This window comes from Dermacentor variabilis, chromosome 1, assembly GCF_050947875.1.
Source record: "Dermacentor variabilis isolate Ectoservices chromosome 1, ASM5094787v1, whole genome shotgun sequence".
NCBI lineage: Eukaryota > Metazoa > Arthropoda > Arachnida > Ixodida > Ixodidae > Dermacentor > Dermacentor variabilis.
The window spans coordinates 223,738,544-223,759,590 of NC_134568.1; the positions used below are offsets into that span (position 1 = coordinate 223,738,544).

At 43.5% G+C, this 21,047-nt stretch overlaps 1 protein-coding gene across 1 annotated transcript in view; it reads left to right on the forward strand.

Annotated features, from left to right (window-relative positions):
* Positions 1-21,047, forward strand: part of LOC142557670 (cell adhesion molecule DSCAM-like) — a 416,825-nt gene that overhangs the window by 340,131 nt on the left and 55,647 nt on the right. The window contains exon 12 of the mRNA XM_075669684.1: positions 9,415-9,655. Coding sequence (XP_075525799.1) covers positions 9,415-9,655 — 241 coding nt within the window. The remainder of the gene's footprint in view (positions 1-9,414; positions 9,656-21,047) is intronic.

Here is a 21,047-nt window from a genome sequence, read left to right on the forward strand (position 1 = left end):
AATTTTCCAAGACTTGCAACGGAATTCTTGAAGCACTCTTTCATCGCACCCATTTTAGTTTGCTTTCCGAGAAGTAAAATCGTTCGGTGGTCGCTTAATGTGCGAAAGAATCAATGACATTTCTTTTCGCACGCTACGCATCGATGGTTCCGCTCCTAATTGAAAGCGCTAATTAGTGTACGCTGGAACGCCATGATCGATAGCAGGAACGCGGCTTTTAGCCAACCGAGCGTAAGTTGGCAGAATAGGTTCTTATATTTTTAAGCATACTCGTTAACTTTTCCGTTTCTAGATTGGCGACTGTTAGAAAATTTTAGCTATAGGCAATGTATCAACTCGAGATGCTCGCCACTTGGCAACATTACAGCGAAACTAAAGTTAAAGAAGCAAAAATATTATCATTTAAAATATTATGCTACACACGAAGAAAACGAGAATGTGAGAATATTGTTCTGTGAGACGTATCAAGTTGGCGCAGAGAGATATCATAATGCAGGAACTTCAGCGGCAATTTGTCTATTCTTTCATTTTCTTTTCCTTTTCAGTTCACTACGAATATGAAGCTTATCGCAAATTCAACCCTCATTCATAATGAATTCTAATTTCAAATAACAATAAAGCCGTAATCTTCCCATGATTTTCTTGGTTTCCCTGTCGGTTCGCTTCATATGGATGTTACTAAAGATGAAGCTCCTCTCTGTTCCTCTTATTCTTCTGGCTCACTCCATAGCGACAGTTTGGATCCTGAATGCCTTGATACTTTGAGCCAACCTACAAAGGTTTATCCGCCAGTTACCTGCTTCTAGGATCACGTAGTTTATGGCATCTACGTCTGAAATTATCATCCGCTCGCACGTTAGTCAGTGGCGCTGGCTAACATTCAAGGAGTATCGCCACGCACCCCGCGATATAAGCTTCTTCACAATCACCGGTTGCTGGGTACGTATAACGATGATGATGATGATGACGATGACGACGACGACGACGATGATGATGATGATGATGATGATGATGATGATGATGATGATGATGATGATGATGATGATGATGATGATGATGATGATGATGACGACGACGACGACGACGACGACGACGACGACGACGACGACGACGACGACCTTAAAGTCTTTGGCATATACCCACTCAAGGGGTGAAATCTTGCTTGCTTGTTTCTCACTTGTGCCTCGCTTGTGCCTCACTTGTGCCTCACTTGTGCCGCATACCCATTACGGGGGATTGGCCAAGAAGCCGGCAAGTTAAAGCTTAAAGGGAAGGGGAAGCGAGAAAACCCTAAACGAAAATCAAGTCAGGGTGAAGTATACTGTTTATGATAATTAGGAAATAGATTTACCTGGCAGACACAGAAATAAAAATAATTGTAATGGTATATAAACAACAATTTTCTGGGGTTTTTTTTGGTATTAGAATAATTTCGAACACACAGTCAGTGATTTAATGAGCTATCCAATTATTGATTTCGAAAATTAACATGGTAACCTTCTGTCACAGAGATAGTCGCAAATGGCTACGCAGATGTTCCTGTGGCTAAAGCCGAATGAAGAAGCTCCGAAGGAGAGGATATTTGGAATAGTTAAAGAAACGCCCAATTTTCGGAATGAAAATTCGAATGTCTTCCTTTGATTTCTAAATGTAGGGCACGCTAGTGGAAAGTGGTCAATATTTTCAGGTTCCTGGCAGGTAGGACACAGAAAGGACGGTGCCAGACCGGGCCGTATAGGTGAAATTTTAATTGTGGGGTGCGGCAGCGTAACATTATTATGGAAATTTCCGATTTACGTGTGGGAAACCATCAGGGCCCCACAAATGCTTTCTTCTTCTTCTTCTTCGCATGGCTAGGTTTGGTATGTGTAAACAAATAAAGGGAACGAAGCCGTCGCGGTGGCTTAGTGACTATGACCTTCTGAGGACGAGGCCGTGGTTTCGATACCCAGCCCAAAAATGCAATAACGCTTGCTTATTTATATTTAGGTGCACGTTCAACAACCCCGTGCGATGTTAGAAGCTAAGCCGGGGCACCCTACTGCAGTGCCTATGACAGGCCTAGTCTTGCTTCGGGACGTTAGGCCTCATGAAATAATCGACCAAAGCGCACGAGGGGACAGCCGCCACACACGGTAGCTCATAGCGTCGAACGCACCATTTGGAGATCGTGAGTTGGGCTTCCAGGAGTTGTCTTCAGCCTTTATTTGCATTTTCCTTTATTGCACCTTATTGCAGATTTTATCTACATTTCTAATACAGTACATATAACAGTAAGAAAAGAACTTAATTTCTCGTATGCTTCCCTTGGTTTCACTGTTTGTTAGGTTTATCGATACATATGTCAAAACATCATAGCCACGAAGTAAATAAAAATAAATGTTCTGGCAGTCGAGGCATGCATGCCTGAAGTGATACACGACCCTGTGCCAGCGACTGCGGCAGTGGACCTTTCAATTTTAATCTGAAGGCGCAGAATTGGATTGAAGTTGCTTCTAGCAGAAACGCCAGTGCTTTACAGCCATGTATGGTACGTTAGTATGTACATAGAGTGCACGAAAAGAAATGGATTTTCATATAATGAATACCTTCTTCCAGAAATGCAGTAGCAGGAACTGAACCCGCATGAGCCCCCGCGGGGAAATGACAAATGAAATAGTTTTCATACTGTATGCCGGCACCAGCATTGTGCAGGATGTTGACAGGTTAGGTAGGGTAAAGGGTAGTTACCACAGGCTAGAGGCCCAGGATTGCTCTCAGTTTGAAGAAAAAAGAAGAGTAAAGCAGTATGCGGCAAAGCAGGTGAATTCAGTCTGGCGCTCGCGAACAAATATGGTGCTTTGAATAGAGGGATTAGCATATCATGCAGGTAATGAATGAGACCTTAACGAAAATAATTTAAGATGTCACTTTTATGTTAAAGGTAAAGCACTAAGACACTAACCAGGCGATCCCTTCCACGCAACAAAGGACGTAATAAGAAAATGGCAGAACACGCAAGTCTGTAAACTCAGGGATAAGGTCGGATTGGCTGAACTGTCAAAATATAACGGCAATACCAAAATAAGTGACATTCAAAATTATAACACTGGAAACACTACCAAAAAATCATATGGCGGTGCAAGCAAGAAGGAATCTAGTCATTGGAAGGAACTATATAAATGCAATCAAGGATAAACAGGGCAGCACCATCAGTAATTTTCGTGTCGTAATTAAGGCGGCAGAGTAATTATATACATAAATGTCGAGCGTCCAAAACAGCCACATTACGACTGTACGTGGTATCAAAGAAGAAACTCAAGTTCCGTGTCTGACTAGGGTTGATGCTTGAAAGACTTTGCAAGATATGTCCAGTGGAATAACGACGGAACAAAATGAATCAACAGTCGATCGGATAAAGCCATGGCGAGGATAATGTACTCGAAAAACTTGGGATCCTTTATGCACGATGCCTCATTGACTTCAAGTGTACAGGCAATTCAGGAAATGCCAACATATATAATTTATAAGAGAGGAGATGATGTTAAAGAAGTGAAAAAAAAATTCAAACCCAGTAGCTGTCTTTCGCTAATATACAATGCATGCACATACTAAGGTAATTTTGAATTTAATCGCGGCAACACTTCAATCAGCCCAGAGAGCAGGATGGCTTATAAAGGGATATTCAACGATTGATCACGTCCATGCCATCGATCAGGTAATTGAGGTCTGTGGAACATAACCAACCTATTACCTTCATAGATTACAAGAAGGCACTTCATTCAGATACCAGCTGTCGGAACGGATTACACAAGTCAAGAAGTAAAGAAAGGATAGGCGAAGACCTTACAAAGAAATTAAATTTCAAACTTAATAATTTTAGTGAAGCCCGAAAATACGTTGTGTCTGGCTTTCTGGATGTCAAACAAAGCTTAGGAACCTTACCAAGTACAGCGCCACTTAATGCATTCCGCAGAACACGTCGCTGTCGCCATCGCTGAGACAGAGATGGTTGGCGCCGCGCATGCGGAAGACTGCGTTTATCGTCAATGGCCATCGAACAAAGCCGCAGACTAATTGAACGCCTTGAGTAGATGGTTTTGGAGATGGTGGGCATTGTATTGCCAAATCATATCCATAAATTATTCGCAGCGCTTTTTTACAACCTAGTTCATCCTGGGCCCCTATAACGTAAAACTATTCCAATATGTTTTTATTCCAATCTCCTGACGTCAAATTTGTGTAACCATCGAAGCAAGCATCGGGCGGTGACCCGCAGGGTTGTCTGAACAGACCAATCAAACGCTCTCCTCGTTTATAGGAGGTCACTTTTCTTTGCTTTAAAAACAAATAACATTGCCTACACTGAGCGGCTGGTCTTATCTAATTGGTTGACAAGAGGCGAGGAGCACGCTCAAGGGGAGAGGCATTCGATGGGGCCGAGCCAGTGCACTGAAAATCGATAACCGGATGAAGAGGGTGATGCCGACGTCTGTGATTGGTCCGCTTTCCCTTACTTAGCTTGCAGTGGCTGGTCGAGAATCGCGACGGCAAGGAATGGAAAGTTAAGAATGCCGCTAAAATGAACCCTCATCAAAGAAAAGTTGGGAGAACGAGGTCGTAAACGTGGCGAAAGTGCTCGATAACTTTACACGGCCACGAAAAAAGCTTTATTGTATGCAAATAAACCCATGTTCTCCGGCAGGTGCGAGTTGCCAGTGCCTGAGGTACCTGCGGCAGCCATCTTTTATTCCTGTAGGAACGGGACAGCCTACTGCTATTCAGAAAAAAATTCAGTTTTATTCTGCATATTAATGCATCTTTAATGCGTACACGTCACTTTGACGTGGTGAGTTCTCGCGGTTTTGTGACACCGCGTGACAGGCAAGTGAAGTGGGTGTCCCCGAAAACATTTGACCAATAGCCGAGGGCTAATGGCGAAAAGGCGTCCAATCATAAATAACTATTTTTCTTTTGTTCTTTCCAATCATGCATTATCAGTGTGTTCACGTCATATAATATGGGGAGCTATCGCGGTTTTCATGACATCGCGTGACAGACAGGCGAAGTGGGGTGGTCCAAAAAAGTTTTTGACCAATCGCGGAGGGCTGATTGCAGAATCGGAATAGCTTTATATCATAGCGCCCCAGTCCTGATCTCGATTTCCTAGATGCCCGGCCAGACTACTCTATTACCTTTTTCTTCATGTCGTTATGTCTAGCTGCTTACCTAAAACAAAATGAGTAAAATGAATAAATCAGTAAAAAGAAACTCATTGGTCTGCAGATAGTAGGTGCGTAACTTTTTGCGCAAAACCACAACTCCAATCTTGCAAAGTCATAAACTGACGCTCTGTTTCTTGTTCGAATAACTTATCGGTAAGCAAATTATTATAAAATATACTCGAGTCGACAAACAATTCGGGCAGAACCGTCGAGTAAAACATAAATCATCAGAACGAATGTGGCGATGCACTCACCGTCCAACCCGAGAAGCTCGGCAAATGCTTATTTCCTTCAACGGCCCATTCGTACGTTAGTGCAGAGAAATCGGGGATAAAGAAGTGGCCGCTAAGACGGGGGGCGTGACATGTTGCGTGTTATCAGAACGCCGGCGAAGCAACATTTGTTTAATGCCGAGTTAAAATGTGCACCCCCCCTACCCCCCTTTTGTTTGCGCCGTTTCGCGGTAGCCAGGAGGGAGGTACCCTGAGGGCACGCGGCACGTATTGAGGCTCTGCGCACTATCATTACAGTGGCGTGCTCTCGACGCCGCCGCGCTTGCGTGGTGCATTGTGAGTTATCCGCGTGCCTCTGCTGGTGCCCCGAAAGCGGAGTGTTCACGCTCTTCCCCCCCCCTCCAAAAAAAAACAAGCCCTGCACCGTGCCAGGCAGCGCTCGGCTATCGATTTATTGAACGCTCGGACGGGTGTTCATGACTTCTCGTACCGCACTGGTTTGCTGGTCCCCTTGCCTCGCGCTTTCCTCACTCCCGCGGTCGTGTGTACTACACACGGTCCACTGGTCTTTCGCCCTGCGTTTACAGAGGACCTTAAAGAGACGGTGGTTGGATGTTTTAACAATGGATATTTCTTTTTATCAAAACTGACTTCATCGAATCTGACCTTCTTCAATCCTGATTGAAGGCATTTCTGATGCAGGTTGACATTTCATCTGACTGCATGAACAGTTCCCCGCACGAGTCGCGACACGGCGCATACAGGCTCTGCGTTTGGGTGAATCTTGTAGCGTTTCTGCCAACGAGGGGGTACACATACTCCGTTGGCACCATTTTGCTTGAATCACGATGACAATTGAGCACTGGCAGAACGCCTCTTCAGAAACAGCTTTTGCTTTTTGGTGTATCTGTTTACGTGACCACCATGAAAATGGCACATGTATGTGCACGTGTCGTGAACGTTAGCGCCAGTGTTTTCTCCGAATCTGCATGTCCTAGCTCCCGTGCGACCACAAAGACCACGCGTTACAAGCAAAACTGTCAGTGAGTGCGGTGTACTTTGTCCTACAGCAATATTCCTTTGAACCGACCATCACAGTGAATGGCGTGCGCGTTCTTGTGTTCTATAGGCTGCCACCGGCGTCAGTGGGTCGGACATTCTATTCTCGCATTAGCCAAGATAGTATGACTTGCAAACATGCCAAATACTTGAAACATGCAGAATTAACTCATTGGCAGGCTTCTGTCGCAAGATCATCAACCTTCTCAAATCAGTTTTGCCCCTAGCCCTTATAACGTATTTTTTTTTTTTAAATCAGAGACCAGTCTTTATTCGCCACTCCAAACGGCAACGTGAGAAGAACTAAATTAAGCAAGAGAAGGTCAGACCAAGGAGATGTAAAGATAGCTGAGCAAAAGAACCGTGGTGATCATTTGACTCTCATCCAAAGTACTATACAATATGTGACTAGCATCTTTGCGTTAATATTCCCGAAGCACGCGGGTTTGATGGGGCACTAAAGAGCAGCGCTAGAGCAGTTAGAAATCGTGAAGTATTCTTTCGATATTCTCTTTTTATTTACCTCGCTGAAAAATGGTTCGCTACTAACCGAGAAAATAAATAGCAATTTTTTCCTCATTAATATATATAGCGCAATAACCGCACAGCCGGTACGTCAGTGTCATGGCAATAATTTAAAATTACTTTCGCATGTTTCAACCTTTCCTGTGCAATTTTCAAAACTCGCTAGGTTGATTGGTTTCTTTACTATGGGATATAGTAATCTATGACAATCATTACGGAGCAGACGCTGTCCGAATGCACGACATCAGGGACAGTTGATGCGAGAGCTTCAAGCTCCATTGCGTATATCGCCACCTCGCCACAATAGCGCTGGTCCTGTTGTGTGTGTTTTCGATTGTTGTCTTCGTCTTCTTCGCGCTGCTTCAAGTTTTACTCAATATGAACCAACTCGCCCAAACCAAGTTGTTGCTACTGCTTTATTGCAATAGAAATTATACGAATACTCCAGTCTAATTTCGCCGTTGTTGTCGCCGTGATGTTTCCTATTAAGTTCAAGTGCGATAAGACCCTATTGTGTCCCGCGCGCCGTAGGCTGTGGGTGCTAGAGAATGCGTGCCAGGGTGAATATGCGCGCTTGAGGCGCGCTTGCAGTGCCTTGACTCGTCGCAGGCCCAGTGTTGGAGTTCATGTGATCAAGCGTTGTTTAGAGGAGGGGAACGTGCGTCTCCTGCTTTAGCCCGGTCGCCACTGCCCATGGCCCTACTCGCGACTGAGCGCAAACGCAGCCCGCGCGCCATACGTTGAAGTTATCTGCGGCGGGTGCAAAGTTTGAGCGCGAACCAAGATGGCTGGTGGCCTAATGAGGGCTGTGTTCTCGCGCGCCCGGTTTTGGAGGTCGCGTAATTTCAAGTTTCCGAGACGCGGTAAATTGAGAGGCTGTACGAAGCGTTCGCTCCCCGTTGCCGGCGCCCTTCTCGTGTTGCGACGGCAAGTGGTGGTGGTCACCGAGTGAGATCTGTTCATGTTAGCCTGTGCGCGCGTGTCACCCTGCTTAATTTGCTTATTAAGAGAATATTTACTGCTATTTATACAGCCAATAAAACTACGAACATTACCTTGTATAATTGTCGAATGCCTTGGTATCACTATCTTTCGCCTTTCGTTATTGCTCCTTTTCTAGGCTTCCGCGCGCACGGTAAGACGGACGTTATCGGTGTCCCTACAAACGTGTAATATACAAATCTTTAACTTATCTTCCTCTTTTAGTATTCCTATAAAAAATTATTTCAGGATTATTTATTTATGCAAAATTCACTTTAATCGTTGCTACCCTCGTTTCCCTCTCTCTACTCCGAGACGTTCATGAGGCACACCTACACTCAATGATAACTTATGTTCCTCCGAAATTGTGCCCATGGTTCGTCAAAGCGCCGCTGGACACTTAGAGAGCCCGCGGCTGATATTGTGTTTTCTTGTTACTTTGCTTCATTTCATGACACTGAGGGAGCGTGTTTGGGCGGTGCCAGATCTGCATGCTATATCTAGTAAAGGTAAGGCTACAACGAAGAAGTCGAGGCCCCAGAGATTTCTCAGCGACCACCCAATACGTCGCTCATCACCTAGTATCCCCCATTTTCTGTCGAAACCACGAAGCGCTTGTTTCTTATCTTACATTCCTTTTTCCCTGCTTACAACATGCCACCACCGTATGTTGCCTGCGTTTACATGACATGTACCTCACATATTTGCATTTAGTCTTTTATCACGCGTCTAACGTATTTCTGTCACACCCTTAAAGCTCCGCTATAAACACTTAGCAGCTAGCGCATCTGGTACTTGCTTAAGGATCGGCCATTATGCCGGGGAAATGTAATTCACTGTTGCCAAAACGAACGGTGGTAGACAAAGTTTTCAGGAACACGTAATGGATGAAACGGAGGTTCTCTACCCAATATATATCATCGCATTTAATGAATGAATTTTTGGCTTGTCAAGTTAGGTCCGAAGGCTCCATTGCTCAACATGACGCGCTTTGATCGGGTCGAGGAGTAACAGTTGTGCAGCTAGCGGTCGACGACATAAAACCTCCAGTACAATTTTTTTAAGGATTTAAGGTAGCCTCCAGAAAATACGGGGGGGGGGGGGCGTAATAAAGCATGCAGAGGCTGGAGGGAGGGGCAAGGGGCTCGTTTCACGCTAAACTCCGTCAATCGGCATGTCTCACAGGGGAGGGGGGCAGACCTTTCTACCCCCGTTTGAACCCACCAATGGAAATGGCGTAGAATTTGGTTTTCGCGGACGTATACAGGCGCCTGGGGATAATCTCGGAACATCATTCGCACGACCTTGTCATCGCGAGTGGTCGTGACATGATAGTACAGCGCTACAGATTGTCAACAACGCGGCAGATTCGTTCTTCGTGTATGAGTGACGACGGGGAACTCTGTTCGCAGCCGCCTAAAGAGGAGGACTGGAACGGCCACCTGAAGGGCTACTACATCACGTACCGGCCGGCGGGCTCGAACGAGCAGCATTACCACAAAACGGTGGAGGTGCACAACCCGCACCAGCGCCAGGAGATACACCTAACCAACCTGCGGCTCTCCATGTCCTACAGTGTGGCCATCCAGGCCTTCACTGGCAAGGGCACCGGTCCCATGTCACGCGAGGTGCTCGTCAAGACCCTCGACGATGGTGAGTTAAGCCTCGCATAGCTGCTGCTGCTCAAGTTTCCTGATATCGCTCTCAGTGCAAAAGCACACTGACACATAAATGAGTTCTAGCAGCTTATTTTACTTGAGCAGCTGCTTCTCCTATATTAATCTCAATCTTCAACACTTCACGTGCTGTTCAGTAGAGTGCGTTTACTCTGCTGAGAATCAACGCATTGCATTGGGGCCGCAGTAAGGATCCAATAGAAAACCTTTAAAATGGATTTTATGAAAGCAGTCAGTTTCTCCCGTAAATGAAACTTCAAACACGTCATTTCTACCTATACTATACACACGCACAGTTCCACTACGAGCAAGCGTTTACGCGAACGCGCGTACTTCGTTCCTCTGAGATACCTAAATAAATTTGATTGTACAAATGTGCATCCCGTACAGAACTATGCGGATATAAGCACACGTTTTGTGCTAAAAGTAAAACGTTAAATCACCCTTACAAAATTTTTTTATAGAAAGCCTATAGACAGTCTATAGACATTTGTCTATGAAGTCTGTAGATATTTCTTTAGACTAGTCTATAGACTTATGACCATACACTTTTTATAGACTAGTCTGTAAAAAGTCTGGGTCTATAGACTGTCTATAGACTTTCTATAGATTAATGAAAACACGTTTGCAGACAAATGTCTGCAGAATGCCTATAGATAAATATGTATAGGCTTATAAAGTTTACTTTTTTAAAATGAAGTCTATAGAATGCCTATAGAGAAATATATATAGACTGTCTATGGAGAAATGTCTATAAACTGTCTGTAGACATTTCTTTAGACTTGTCTATAAAATGGCTGAGTCTACAGGTGCTCTATAGACTGTCTATAGACTAATGAAAATTCCCGTTTGTAGACAAGTGTCTGCAGAATGTCTATAGACAAAAGTGTGTAGGGTTATACGATTCTACTTTTGTCGACTGAAGTCTATGGAATGTCTATAGACAAGTGTCTATAGATAGTCTAAAGACATTTGCTTATAGACATTTTATAGACTTCAGTCTACAAAAATAGAACTTTATACAGCAGTTCTACTTTTGTAGACTGAAATCTATAAAATGTCTATAAGCAAATGTCTAGAGACTATCTATAGACATTTGTCAATAGACATTCCATAGACTTCAGTCTATAAAAGTAGAACTAGTTACAGTTTTACTTTTGCTGACTCAAGTCTATAAAATGTCTAGAGACTATCTATGGACATTTGTTTATAGACATTCCGTAGACCATTCTACAAAAATAGAACTGTACTCAGCAGTTCTACTTTTGTAGACTGAAATCTATAAAATGTCTATAAGCAAGTATCTAGGGACTATATAGACATTTGTCTATAGACATTCTATAGACTTCAGTCTACAAAAGTAGAACTGTATATTCCTATACACTTTTCTCTATAGACATTCTGCAGACATTTGTCTACAAACATGAATTTGTATTAATCTATAGACAGTTTAGAGAGTGTCTATCGTCTCACACATTTTTAGACTACTCTACAAAAAGTCTTAGGTCATAAGTTCATAGACTGCCTGTAGACAATCCCTGCATATCAGTGTATAGCTAATTCATAGATTTTAGCCTTACACTATTTGTTGGTTATTGCGATACGCGGTGTCCGAGCTAACATAAATTCGGTGAAGCTGTTCAACGAAGAATAATGTAAAGAAAGACGGTGCAGTAAGAACCGAATTTAAGACTTACGGTGTTCAGCCGTCAGGGATCTGACCTGTGGGTCTTCTTATAATAGCATATATTGCACCGTGTTCTTTTTAAACTTTTGATTTTCATTGCTCAGATTGGCTAAAATAGCCGGGACCGACACGCTGTATACTAGCTATATAAACCACATTTTGCCAACTATGTTTCGATTATATATAAACACTCGCTGCTGGGGTTGTTAATTAGCAGTCTATTAGAAATGTCTATAAATATGTACTGCCTCCAGCATGCATATGGGAACATACCCAGAGAACTGTACATAGAAAATCATGCATGCGGATGGAAGCAGTCGAAAAATCTCAAATGTATGTAGCCGTGAATCTTTATGCAAGACTGCATGAGTATTTATGCAGGAGCACATGTAAGAAATATTACATTTGTATGCAATGCATCCGCTTGGACGAAATATGCTGGCTATCTACTATCTACAAGTTAGTTTACATTTTTGTTTAAATAAGCCGGCAAAAAATTTTGAATGTATATTATGTATGTTCAGGTGATGCTTCTCATCTGTACTTATGAATTAATGTCGATAGCTTAATAATGCTCCTGAACCAGTTGCACTCTCATATGTTGTATGAACAGAAAAAAATGAAGCAGTTACACTAGTGCTGAATCATGCAATGCAAAAAAGAAAACAAGTGCACCGACATTGATTTAACTCTTTTTATTGCGCGATATATTAATTTTCTTAAAGTGCAGGTCTTACGCTATGATCGAAAGAGACTATTTGCATATTTACAGACAGCTTCCCCTTGGCAAGCTAGGCCACCAGGCCGGCCTTGACCTTCGTGTCATATGTTCCAAAGATGCTGCAAGTGTATGCTGCAAATAAGTAGATGCAACAATGTCAGGAACAAAATAATTGTGTATTCTTTGTATGTTCATTAAGCAGCTTAATATATTTATTCAAACTGCTTAAGTCAATACTCAGTGCGGTTTAAGTATGAGTAATGGCTGCTTGTGAATACAAATCAGTACTATTATGCAATGTTTCATTTTATGGCATGATGAGCAATTAAACACTCCCAACTGCTGTTGGTGCTACAGCAACAGTATGTTGCTTTTAAGACAAGTTCATATATGACACATTATTGTAATTATCCCAAATGGCCTCTATGTCAATTGCTGAGATAAGGTTACCGAGTTGCACTGTCTGCATTTTTTGGGCTGGTAATTGAATATACCCGCGCCGAGGGATATGCTCAGAAGTGTGACTGGAGTATTCACAGTATCATGCCAAATATTGTAATTTATTTTAATTAATACACATTTAAACGTCTTTCTCATACTCTTAAATGAATGGGTCATTGGCCATAACTTCAACAGAAGGCAGATAGATTGATTGTATTGATATCGTCACTTAGTTTCTTAAGGATAATGAAGCCTCTTGAGCATGCTAACATGGTTGCAAGTTGAGTAAACCACATAAGCACCCGAAATACCACGCGAGCACTTTGTGTCATGGCACGACAGATATGCACCTTCTGGCAAACAAAACTGAAACTATAGTGCTATCAATGCTATCACAGTAACTATTTAAAGTGCTCTCAAACATGAGTAATTTTTCTAGGGTTTCGAGGTTCAGGACTTTTACTTAACGCAAGAAATGGAGTAAGAAATGCCATGTCAGTGTGCTTGACTTTCATTTTTTTTCAATAAATGGGACCAATTTGCCTCAATTTTTTATGAGGTGAAACGTTTCAAGAATATATTTAATAGAGAGATTCTCTGTAAACCTTGTATTACATATAACAAGACAGCATACCTATGTTGACATATTCAAATTCCAAGCCTTCCCTGGCTGTTTTCATGAAAATTCCCTGGCAATCTATGACACCCGCAGCTTAAGTGCAATACAAAATATTTTGGTTTAATGCTTGCCAAGTACTGCCAGTCCATAATATTTAGATAAAATGGATAACACGTCAGTCACTTGACATGCAGTATTAGATTCAACTGGATTGAGTCCCTTGTTTAATAAAGCTGACAAGGGCTTGGCCAAGTTCGTAATTGATGGCAACACGAGCACAGCACGGAAGACATGGACACAGAAAGACACACACGTAAAGCAAATGCAACAATGTGAGGGAAAACTATTCAATTAGTTCTTTTTACGGTTCAATAGTAGTTTTATATATAATTTTCTCTCATCACGTATGTCTCTACTTAACTCGGTTTATCTCTCACTAAAGACTACACGGTAATAGGAATCAGTACCATTATGTTTCATCACGTCACAGTATGATGAGCAGTTAGACAACCGAATGGTCGCCGGTGCCAGCAACGGTACATATCGTTTCAAGACAGGTCCATGTGATATGTACACTATGTGATACATAGTGTACTTATCAAAACAAAAAACAAATGCGAGAATCCCAAACGATTCCTATAATAATAATTGCTGAAACAAAGATACCCGGCTGGACTGTGCACATTTTTCGGGTGTTAATGCAATATGTCCGTGCCGAACGAACATGCCCATAATAGTGACTGCAGTTTCGAACAATCACGTTAAGAATTGCAATTTATTTCCGCTTAGAACAGTCTGCAGTGTCTCTTTCTTCATACTCAGAGATGTATACATTTGCCACACTTTGAGTAGAACGCACATGAATGGGGGGTATTGATAAGGTTACTTATCAGCTACAATATGTTACGATTTCTTAGGTGTGTTGATAAGGGTAGAACAAGGGCAATGTTAACTAAATTATTTGAATATTCTGTGCGTTATCTACTAAGAAAAGACCACTAAATGGATAATCTGGCCCTTTTTTCCTTTTGTACAGCGCATGTAGTATACAGTCTGTCCAAGGCGACGGCACTAAATGCAACAGTAATGAAAACCGGAACGCCTATTACGCACGACATTTTAATTTAATTAATTATGGGGTTTTAAGTGCAAAAACCACTTTTTGATTATGAGGCACGCCGTAGTGGAGGACTCCGGAAATTTCGACCACCTGGGGTTCTTTAACGTACATCTAAATCTAAGTGCACGGGTGTTTTCGCCTTTCGTCCCCATCGAAATGCAGTCCCATGGCCGGGATTCGGTTCCGCGACCTCGTGTTCAGCAGCCCATCACCAACACACGACAAGGGATTCGTACCATGCACGGTTGGCAAAACGCGATCTTCGCCAGCAGCTGCCTAGGGATTAAAAACACGTAAACTTCATAACGCCGACGCATCGAAAGGCGCTTAACGCTTTTTAAATAGCCCGAAAAATAACTTCTGCTGCTAAACTGTTTATAATATAAACAAAAAAAAAATCTTCCAACTATCGTCAAACGCAATGCCTTCAGTTTGAAACGTGTAGAGGCGCTTCCCCGCACGACGAATTTATTGTTCTCTAATTTCTTCGGCAAAGCTGTGAAGCTGCGAGTGACTGAGCTTATCGCAGGTTTCGTGCTATAAAAAGCTTTAGCGGTTGCATATATTTAAATTGGGTGAATCTAGATATTTCTTCAATTATCATGTTTTGCTTGCGGTAACTTCCCAAAATTATTTAGATTGGTTGCCAGGAACCTTAAAAGCACTGCTACATTTACCCTATACGAAAATGGCAGCGCACTCACTGCTGATGCATGCCCCGCAAACACGGCCTTTCATCCGAGTACGCTAGCAGTTATTCAACTATATGTCTCTGTTTCAAAATTCCTCATGCTAACACAATTGCGACATATATACGTAAAGCGTGTCACGAGAATTCCACTGCACATGCGGCGCAGCATTCATCGCTGCCGGATCGAGCGCCACGAAACGAGATCTACCGCACTGGTTGCCCAACACACACAATCCGCTTAGTGGCAGCTCAGTATCAAGTGAAAACATGGTGTACTTCCTTTTTTACGCACCTAAACTATAACGCTAAAATCAACAAGCCCGAGCGATCGCTCGCCGTGAAACATTCCATATAGAAGAAGCGAGAACAAGAGCGCGTTATCAAATCATGTAAACGACAAACCGACACTATGCCCGAGTTGCCTGCGCTACATGCAGCCGGTTCGCGCTGCGAAATGCGCCCACCTAATCATGAACTATTGACGGAAAACAAATTTGCTAAAACTTACCGTTCAGCGTAGTTGCCGTGTGATGCTGCAAAGAAGACACGCATACACAGACACCAAGGTTCAGGCGGACACCGTACACCGCTACAAGCGTTTAGGTGCCTGGCGCACTCGTTGAGAATTCAAATTGACGCGGACAGATGGCACACAGCCGTTGCTGCCATTGCGCATGCGCAGGAGCTCAGGACGCCGAGGGTGTGCGCACTCCGAGAAGTCCGAGCGCCTTTTCCTTTTTTAATTTTTTTGTCTCTTTCTCTCTCCCTGCGCGCCATGCATGCGAGCGGAACGGGTTGCTTTTCTTTTCGATTTTTTTTTCATGGATGAAGGAAATGGGCTGTCAAGCTGTATTACAAACACTGTGGGCTATCGTATGGAACTGGAACGCACACTGGATGAATGCGCTGTTTGTAAAAACAGTTACAGGGCCCGCCAGGTGCTTGCATTATCGCCAGCGACGATGAGTAATACAGTGCATTTCTAGCATGTCTGCCAGCGTTCCGTCAAATGTGATACCCGCCCATATGTTAGTGCAAATTTTCTGTTCCCATGATAGGTCAATTGCAACCAGTACAGCAATGGCGTACTCATGTGAGTGGCCGCGCAGGCATATACCGCTTGCGAAACACTGGGTGGGCTCAGAGGATTTGGCACATATCTTGAGTGAATCAGAAACTTCTATGAGATTATAGTGCAGGATATCAGTCAACAAAAACCACCCAATGCTAGTGATGCAGCCGAGATATGAAGAAAGGTGAAAAGTTTCTGAGAACCGGACAGACGACGCACAACCACATGCGCGACATCGGTTCATCGCACTCACAATGTCTACGTTGTCAGCTACAAAAATTAAGAGTATCTGTGCTGTTAGCTTGATGCCTGTTCGGAATCCGCTTGAAGCTAAAGTTGGCGTTCATAGCATCTATTATCACGATTGGATCGGCGTTTTGTTTTCTTTATTCTACTTCCGCAAAAGTCATGCTATGACAACTGTGAAGACTGTCTTGGGGTGGCCGAGAGCGACTATGTAGATCATATGATGTGGTCAACAAATGCGGAGGTATACACTATTTGTATACTGAAGTCTACAACTAGGCTCTACAGCAATCTCAGTGGTATACAACTTCAGTGGCTTATATCAAACGCAGCTCCGTATTATCCACCGGTACCTGCGCTTGGTTACAGCGTACGCAGATTGGGCCGAGATTAACGACTTTTGTCTATATTCAATCTATAGACGGCATGTAAACCTGAAGCAATAAGAATTTTACAGTATTGATTGTTTTCTAGTTCATCTCACGCCTTACCACAATCGGTATACGGACTGTTCGCACAAGTTAACATGACCTTTGGATGACGTCCCACCCTATGGCCTTCATCGGCGGTGATATAGGAAACCGTGGAGAATAATTCGAATTGCAAAGAATATACGGGGTGTTTCACTTAATTTGACCCAGACTTTAAAATATGCAAATGCTACGTAGCTGGAAAGAACCAAGGTAATGTAGTTTGCCGTCTTTTGGAGATACTAAGATTATTATTTTTTGCATTCCCCCGGATTAGGTAACTAGTGTTAATTAATTTCTCAGTTTTTATAGTTAGATGAAAATTCTGAATGGACAAATCGTAGAACAACATGATAAACTCCCGATACAGCTTTCTGTTGCTCCACACGTGCTCCATAGAAGTGTTTTTCCGAGCGTGAAGAAGCCCGCATTTACACACAATGTGCCTCGAGCGGCTGGTCGCGCAGCAATGTGTGTGTGTGTGTGTGTGTGTGTGTGTGCGTGTGCGTGCGTGTGTGCGTGCGCGCGCGCGCGCGCGCGCGCGCGTGTGTGTGTGTGTGTGTGTGTGTGTGTGTGTGTGTGTGTGTGTGTGTGTGTGTGTGTGTGTGTATGAACTACGTAGACTGGGAATATACAAAAAGAAATGTACACCTTATCAACTTTTGTCTATAGACGATCTATAAACTGGAAGAAGACAAAAATAATCAACACCTTATCGACTCTCGTTCATAGACAGACTATAGACAAAGAGTCAACAAGGATAAATGGAGACTGCATCGAATTTTGTGTACAAGTAATCTATAGGGCGGAAGTAGACAAAAAGGAACACGCATCGTATCGACTTTTTTCTATAGACCATCTATAGAATGCGAGCAGACAAAAAGAAATAGAAACCTTATCGACTTTCGTCTATAGACAGTCTGTAGAGAAAAAAAGGACAAAGTTAAATGGATACTGTATTGACTTTCGTCTATAGACAGTCTATAGAGGTGGCATCGACAAAAAGAAACAAACGTCTTATCGACTGTTTTCTATGGACCGCCTATAGAACGTGAGTAGACAAAAATAAATAGAAACATTATGGACTTTCGTCTATAAACAGTCTATAGACTTTGTATCAACAAAAGACCAAATCTATAGAAAGGCAGGGTCGTCTATAAAAGTCTATAGACTATCTATAGACAATCTAAACTCATTTTTGCGAGGGCAGGATAGCGTGCCTCCACGTTTGCCTTCACTTGCGTGCCTCCACTTGAGATTGTATAGCTCGTATGCGCAGTTCTGAAGCAGCAGGTTGTTTAAATAATCAGCTATCCAGCGGCGCATCGTCGCGCCCTTAAATTTAATCACCCGTTCGTCTATATTCCCGTTCTTTCTTCAACTGGCGCTATAGATGCTCATGGTTTAAGTTAGGCGCAAAACTTCATTACCACCATGTTATAGCATGCGGCGCAGTGTAAAGACCTATCTCAAACAGAGTGTACGGTGACTCCTATTTCGTTTATTTTTCTTGCACTCTCATAGCTGATAGCTGTTAATTTACCCATCGCTCAAACGGAGCCTCATTTGAGTCTCCGTTCCCGGTCGTTGCGCCTAAGCGCGTAACTGGCGTCGCCGCCGTCGGCGGCTTCAAATTCCTGAAATAGCCGGCACCCTGGTCGTCAATCCAAATTTTACACTTCGGGCCGAACATTTCGCGCTCCATTCTGCCCACGGCCAAATGACCTTTGTACACGCTCTTGCGCAAAACCTGTTGCGCGTGGGCGCAGGCAGTATGCATTAATTTTCCAGGGCTCGATGAGTGTTCGATTTTCGCTTAGGTACATTCTTCCTGGCGAAAGACTAACATGGGCGGCTTGCACAAGCAGTAGTATTGACGCGCAGGATAATAAATCAAATCTCGGGAAGGAAGGTGGGCGTGGACTTTTAGCGTCAATTTATTAGTAACGTCTAAAGCATGAGAGCTTTATCTGATGGGAGGACTGTTAGCTTCTTCAATTAATATAAAAAACTCCCTTTGCGTCTAATGAGAAAAGGGAATCATTAGTTAGAGAGTGCGAGAGAGAAACTGCTTGCGTGGATTTGCGTGGATTTGTGTGAATCCGTATGTATGTGTAACAATACTCGATGGCCAACAGGTGTTTAGGATTAGAGGCAGATAAATTTAACATTCATTAAACGGCTTTGGTCAACGTTGGTTGTACAAAATGTTGCAAGGCACTTTACAGGCGCGACCATCTATGTCTTTTTGGGGTTCATTGCTGACAGCCACTCATTTATCATATAGAGCCAGTGAGGTGCGGGACAGGTACGTGGAACGGGCTTTTCCATTTTTCGTTCACATGTGCTGGCAGAACTATGAGCGTCCTATAGTCTTTAGTTTTACTGTGTTCTCGCTTGTTCCACGCTGTGTCTTAGCTTTTGGTAGTTTAAAAGTGCTTGGAAGAATAGTTTTGACGGCGGAGAACAGATGGCAACGTTTACGGAAGCTCACACGCTTTCGCAGTCATAATAATTTTGCAAGCATATTTGAAGAGCTTTCCCCCCCCCCTTTTTTTTTGTGCGTCACATTATGCGAATGGGTCACAGCCTTCGTGTTTTGATTGCGTTGCAAAATCGAATCGCAGCTTCCACTAAATTCATGGTTCGGTCGCTGCACCACGTCTCTTCAGTAGATATGCGTGCCTTCAAAGAATAAAATGAGCGACTTCATTTCGCACCTGACGATAGGAAAAGAGACAAGTGGATTGAAAGCTTAAAGGGGCTGACAACCAATTTTCATGGTACCCACTTTTTTTTTAGTGCAATAGAAAGCGTACTAGTCAGAGTGTCTAATGATGAAGTGCTAACACGGAAAGCGCCGTCGTACGATTTTTATCAGAATTTTTTTATCTGCAGTGAAGGTAGTCATTCACTGGAAGCATGCTGAAAACGGTGATAGGCATGGAGGAAGGAAAGCGTAGGAGAAGTCCCAGTCAGCATGGACGTGTTGGAGAAAGTGTGACGGAAGTCCTGTTTTTTTTTTTTTTTTTTTTTTTTTTTGCAAAGGAGCATTGGGACTGGTACCCCAAACGTCAACGTTGCCATATAGCAACCACTCTCCTGAAGCTCTCGCTGCTGTTCTCAGCCTCTTAAAAGTGAAATAAGATTTTTTGGCCCGCGTCTTCCTCGCAGCACATTCTGTTCGTGAGACAAACTGACTTTGGAGCGTGGTGTGTGAGCTTAAAAGTTGTGTTTAGGGTCTGTGAGTGTGAGTGTCAGCCAGCAACAGAGACACACAAGTAATCACGGCGCGGGTCTCCGTCGCCTTCTTCAACGTGCCACGGAAAAGCACAGGAGCGCGTCTGCCCCAATAAAAGTGTTACAGAAGTTTCGCAGGCTTTGTTCTCACACGCGTCGGAGCCCACACTTCCGGCGGCTCGTAGCAATACAAGTTCAAAGCTCGCGCCCATCTGCTCCGGCGAGCTCATTGTAGGCGCAAACGGAGATGGCACACCAACGTGGCTGCTATTGCGGCTTCATAAACGTAACGTCGGGGCGTCGTCAGGGCTATGGCTTCTCCTGTTTTGTTTCTTTTAGAGTGTACTAGAATATGGTTCAGTGGAACGAGCGGCGAGGCGGCGCATGCTTTGCTACGAGGCGCGCAACGACGAAAAACGCTGTGGCGGCGCTGCGATCGAGGTGGATTGGGTCGCATCAAGGGCGCGCCGTTGGAAACTGCAGGCGGTCCTTTTAGGACGGGCCCATTCGTAATACTTCGGGCACTGGTATGTGCGTCCCGACCGCTCAAACGGTGTTTGTAATTGCATATGACATGTATGCATGCCTTAGGAATAGATGTCTTTCTTTTTCTTCTTTACTTCATCTTTTTTTTAATGCCGCTCGGTGATTGCGCGTGCATTGCGGCCGCAGTGTCGGCTTTCATTCTGCCATATTATTGTACGGTTCCCTTAGGCGAACAAATATTTTGCTTGTTCTTCAAACAGCATGTATCCATCGTGTGTATTTTTGTGCATATAGTTTTCCATTAGAAGGTCTTGTGAAGCGAAAACGGAAAAACATATGTAAACTTCCTGCTCGCCGCTTCAAACAAATAGAACATACCTGCCACATCCGGCACCCTGTACTCAGATTTACGGGAAGTATTTTTGTAGAGGAAGAAAAAATGCTGCAGCGCAATATTCTATTCATCCTCGCGCAATTAACAGAACGCGGACTAATTCGTACGGGTTCTCTTATACCGGTCGGACCTCGGGCGCCGAAAACAGTTTTAGGTAGCCATTATATCTGTTAATCTTTGGC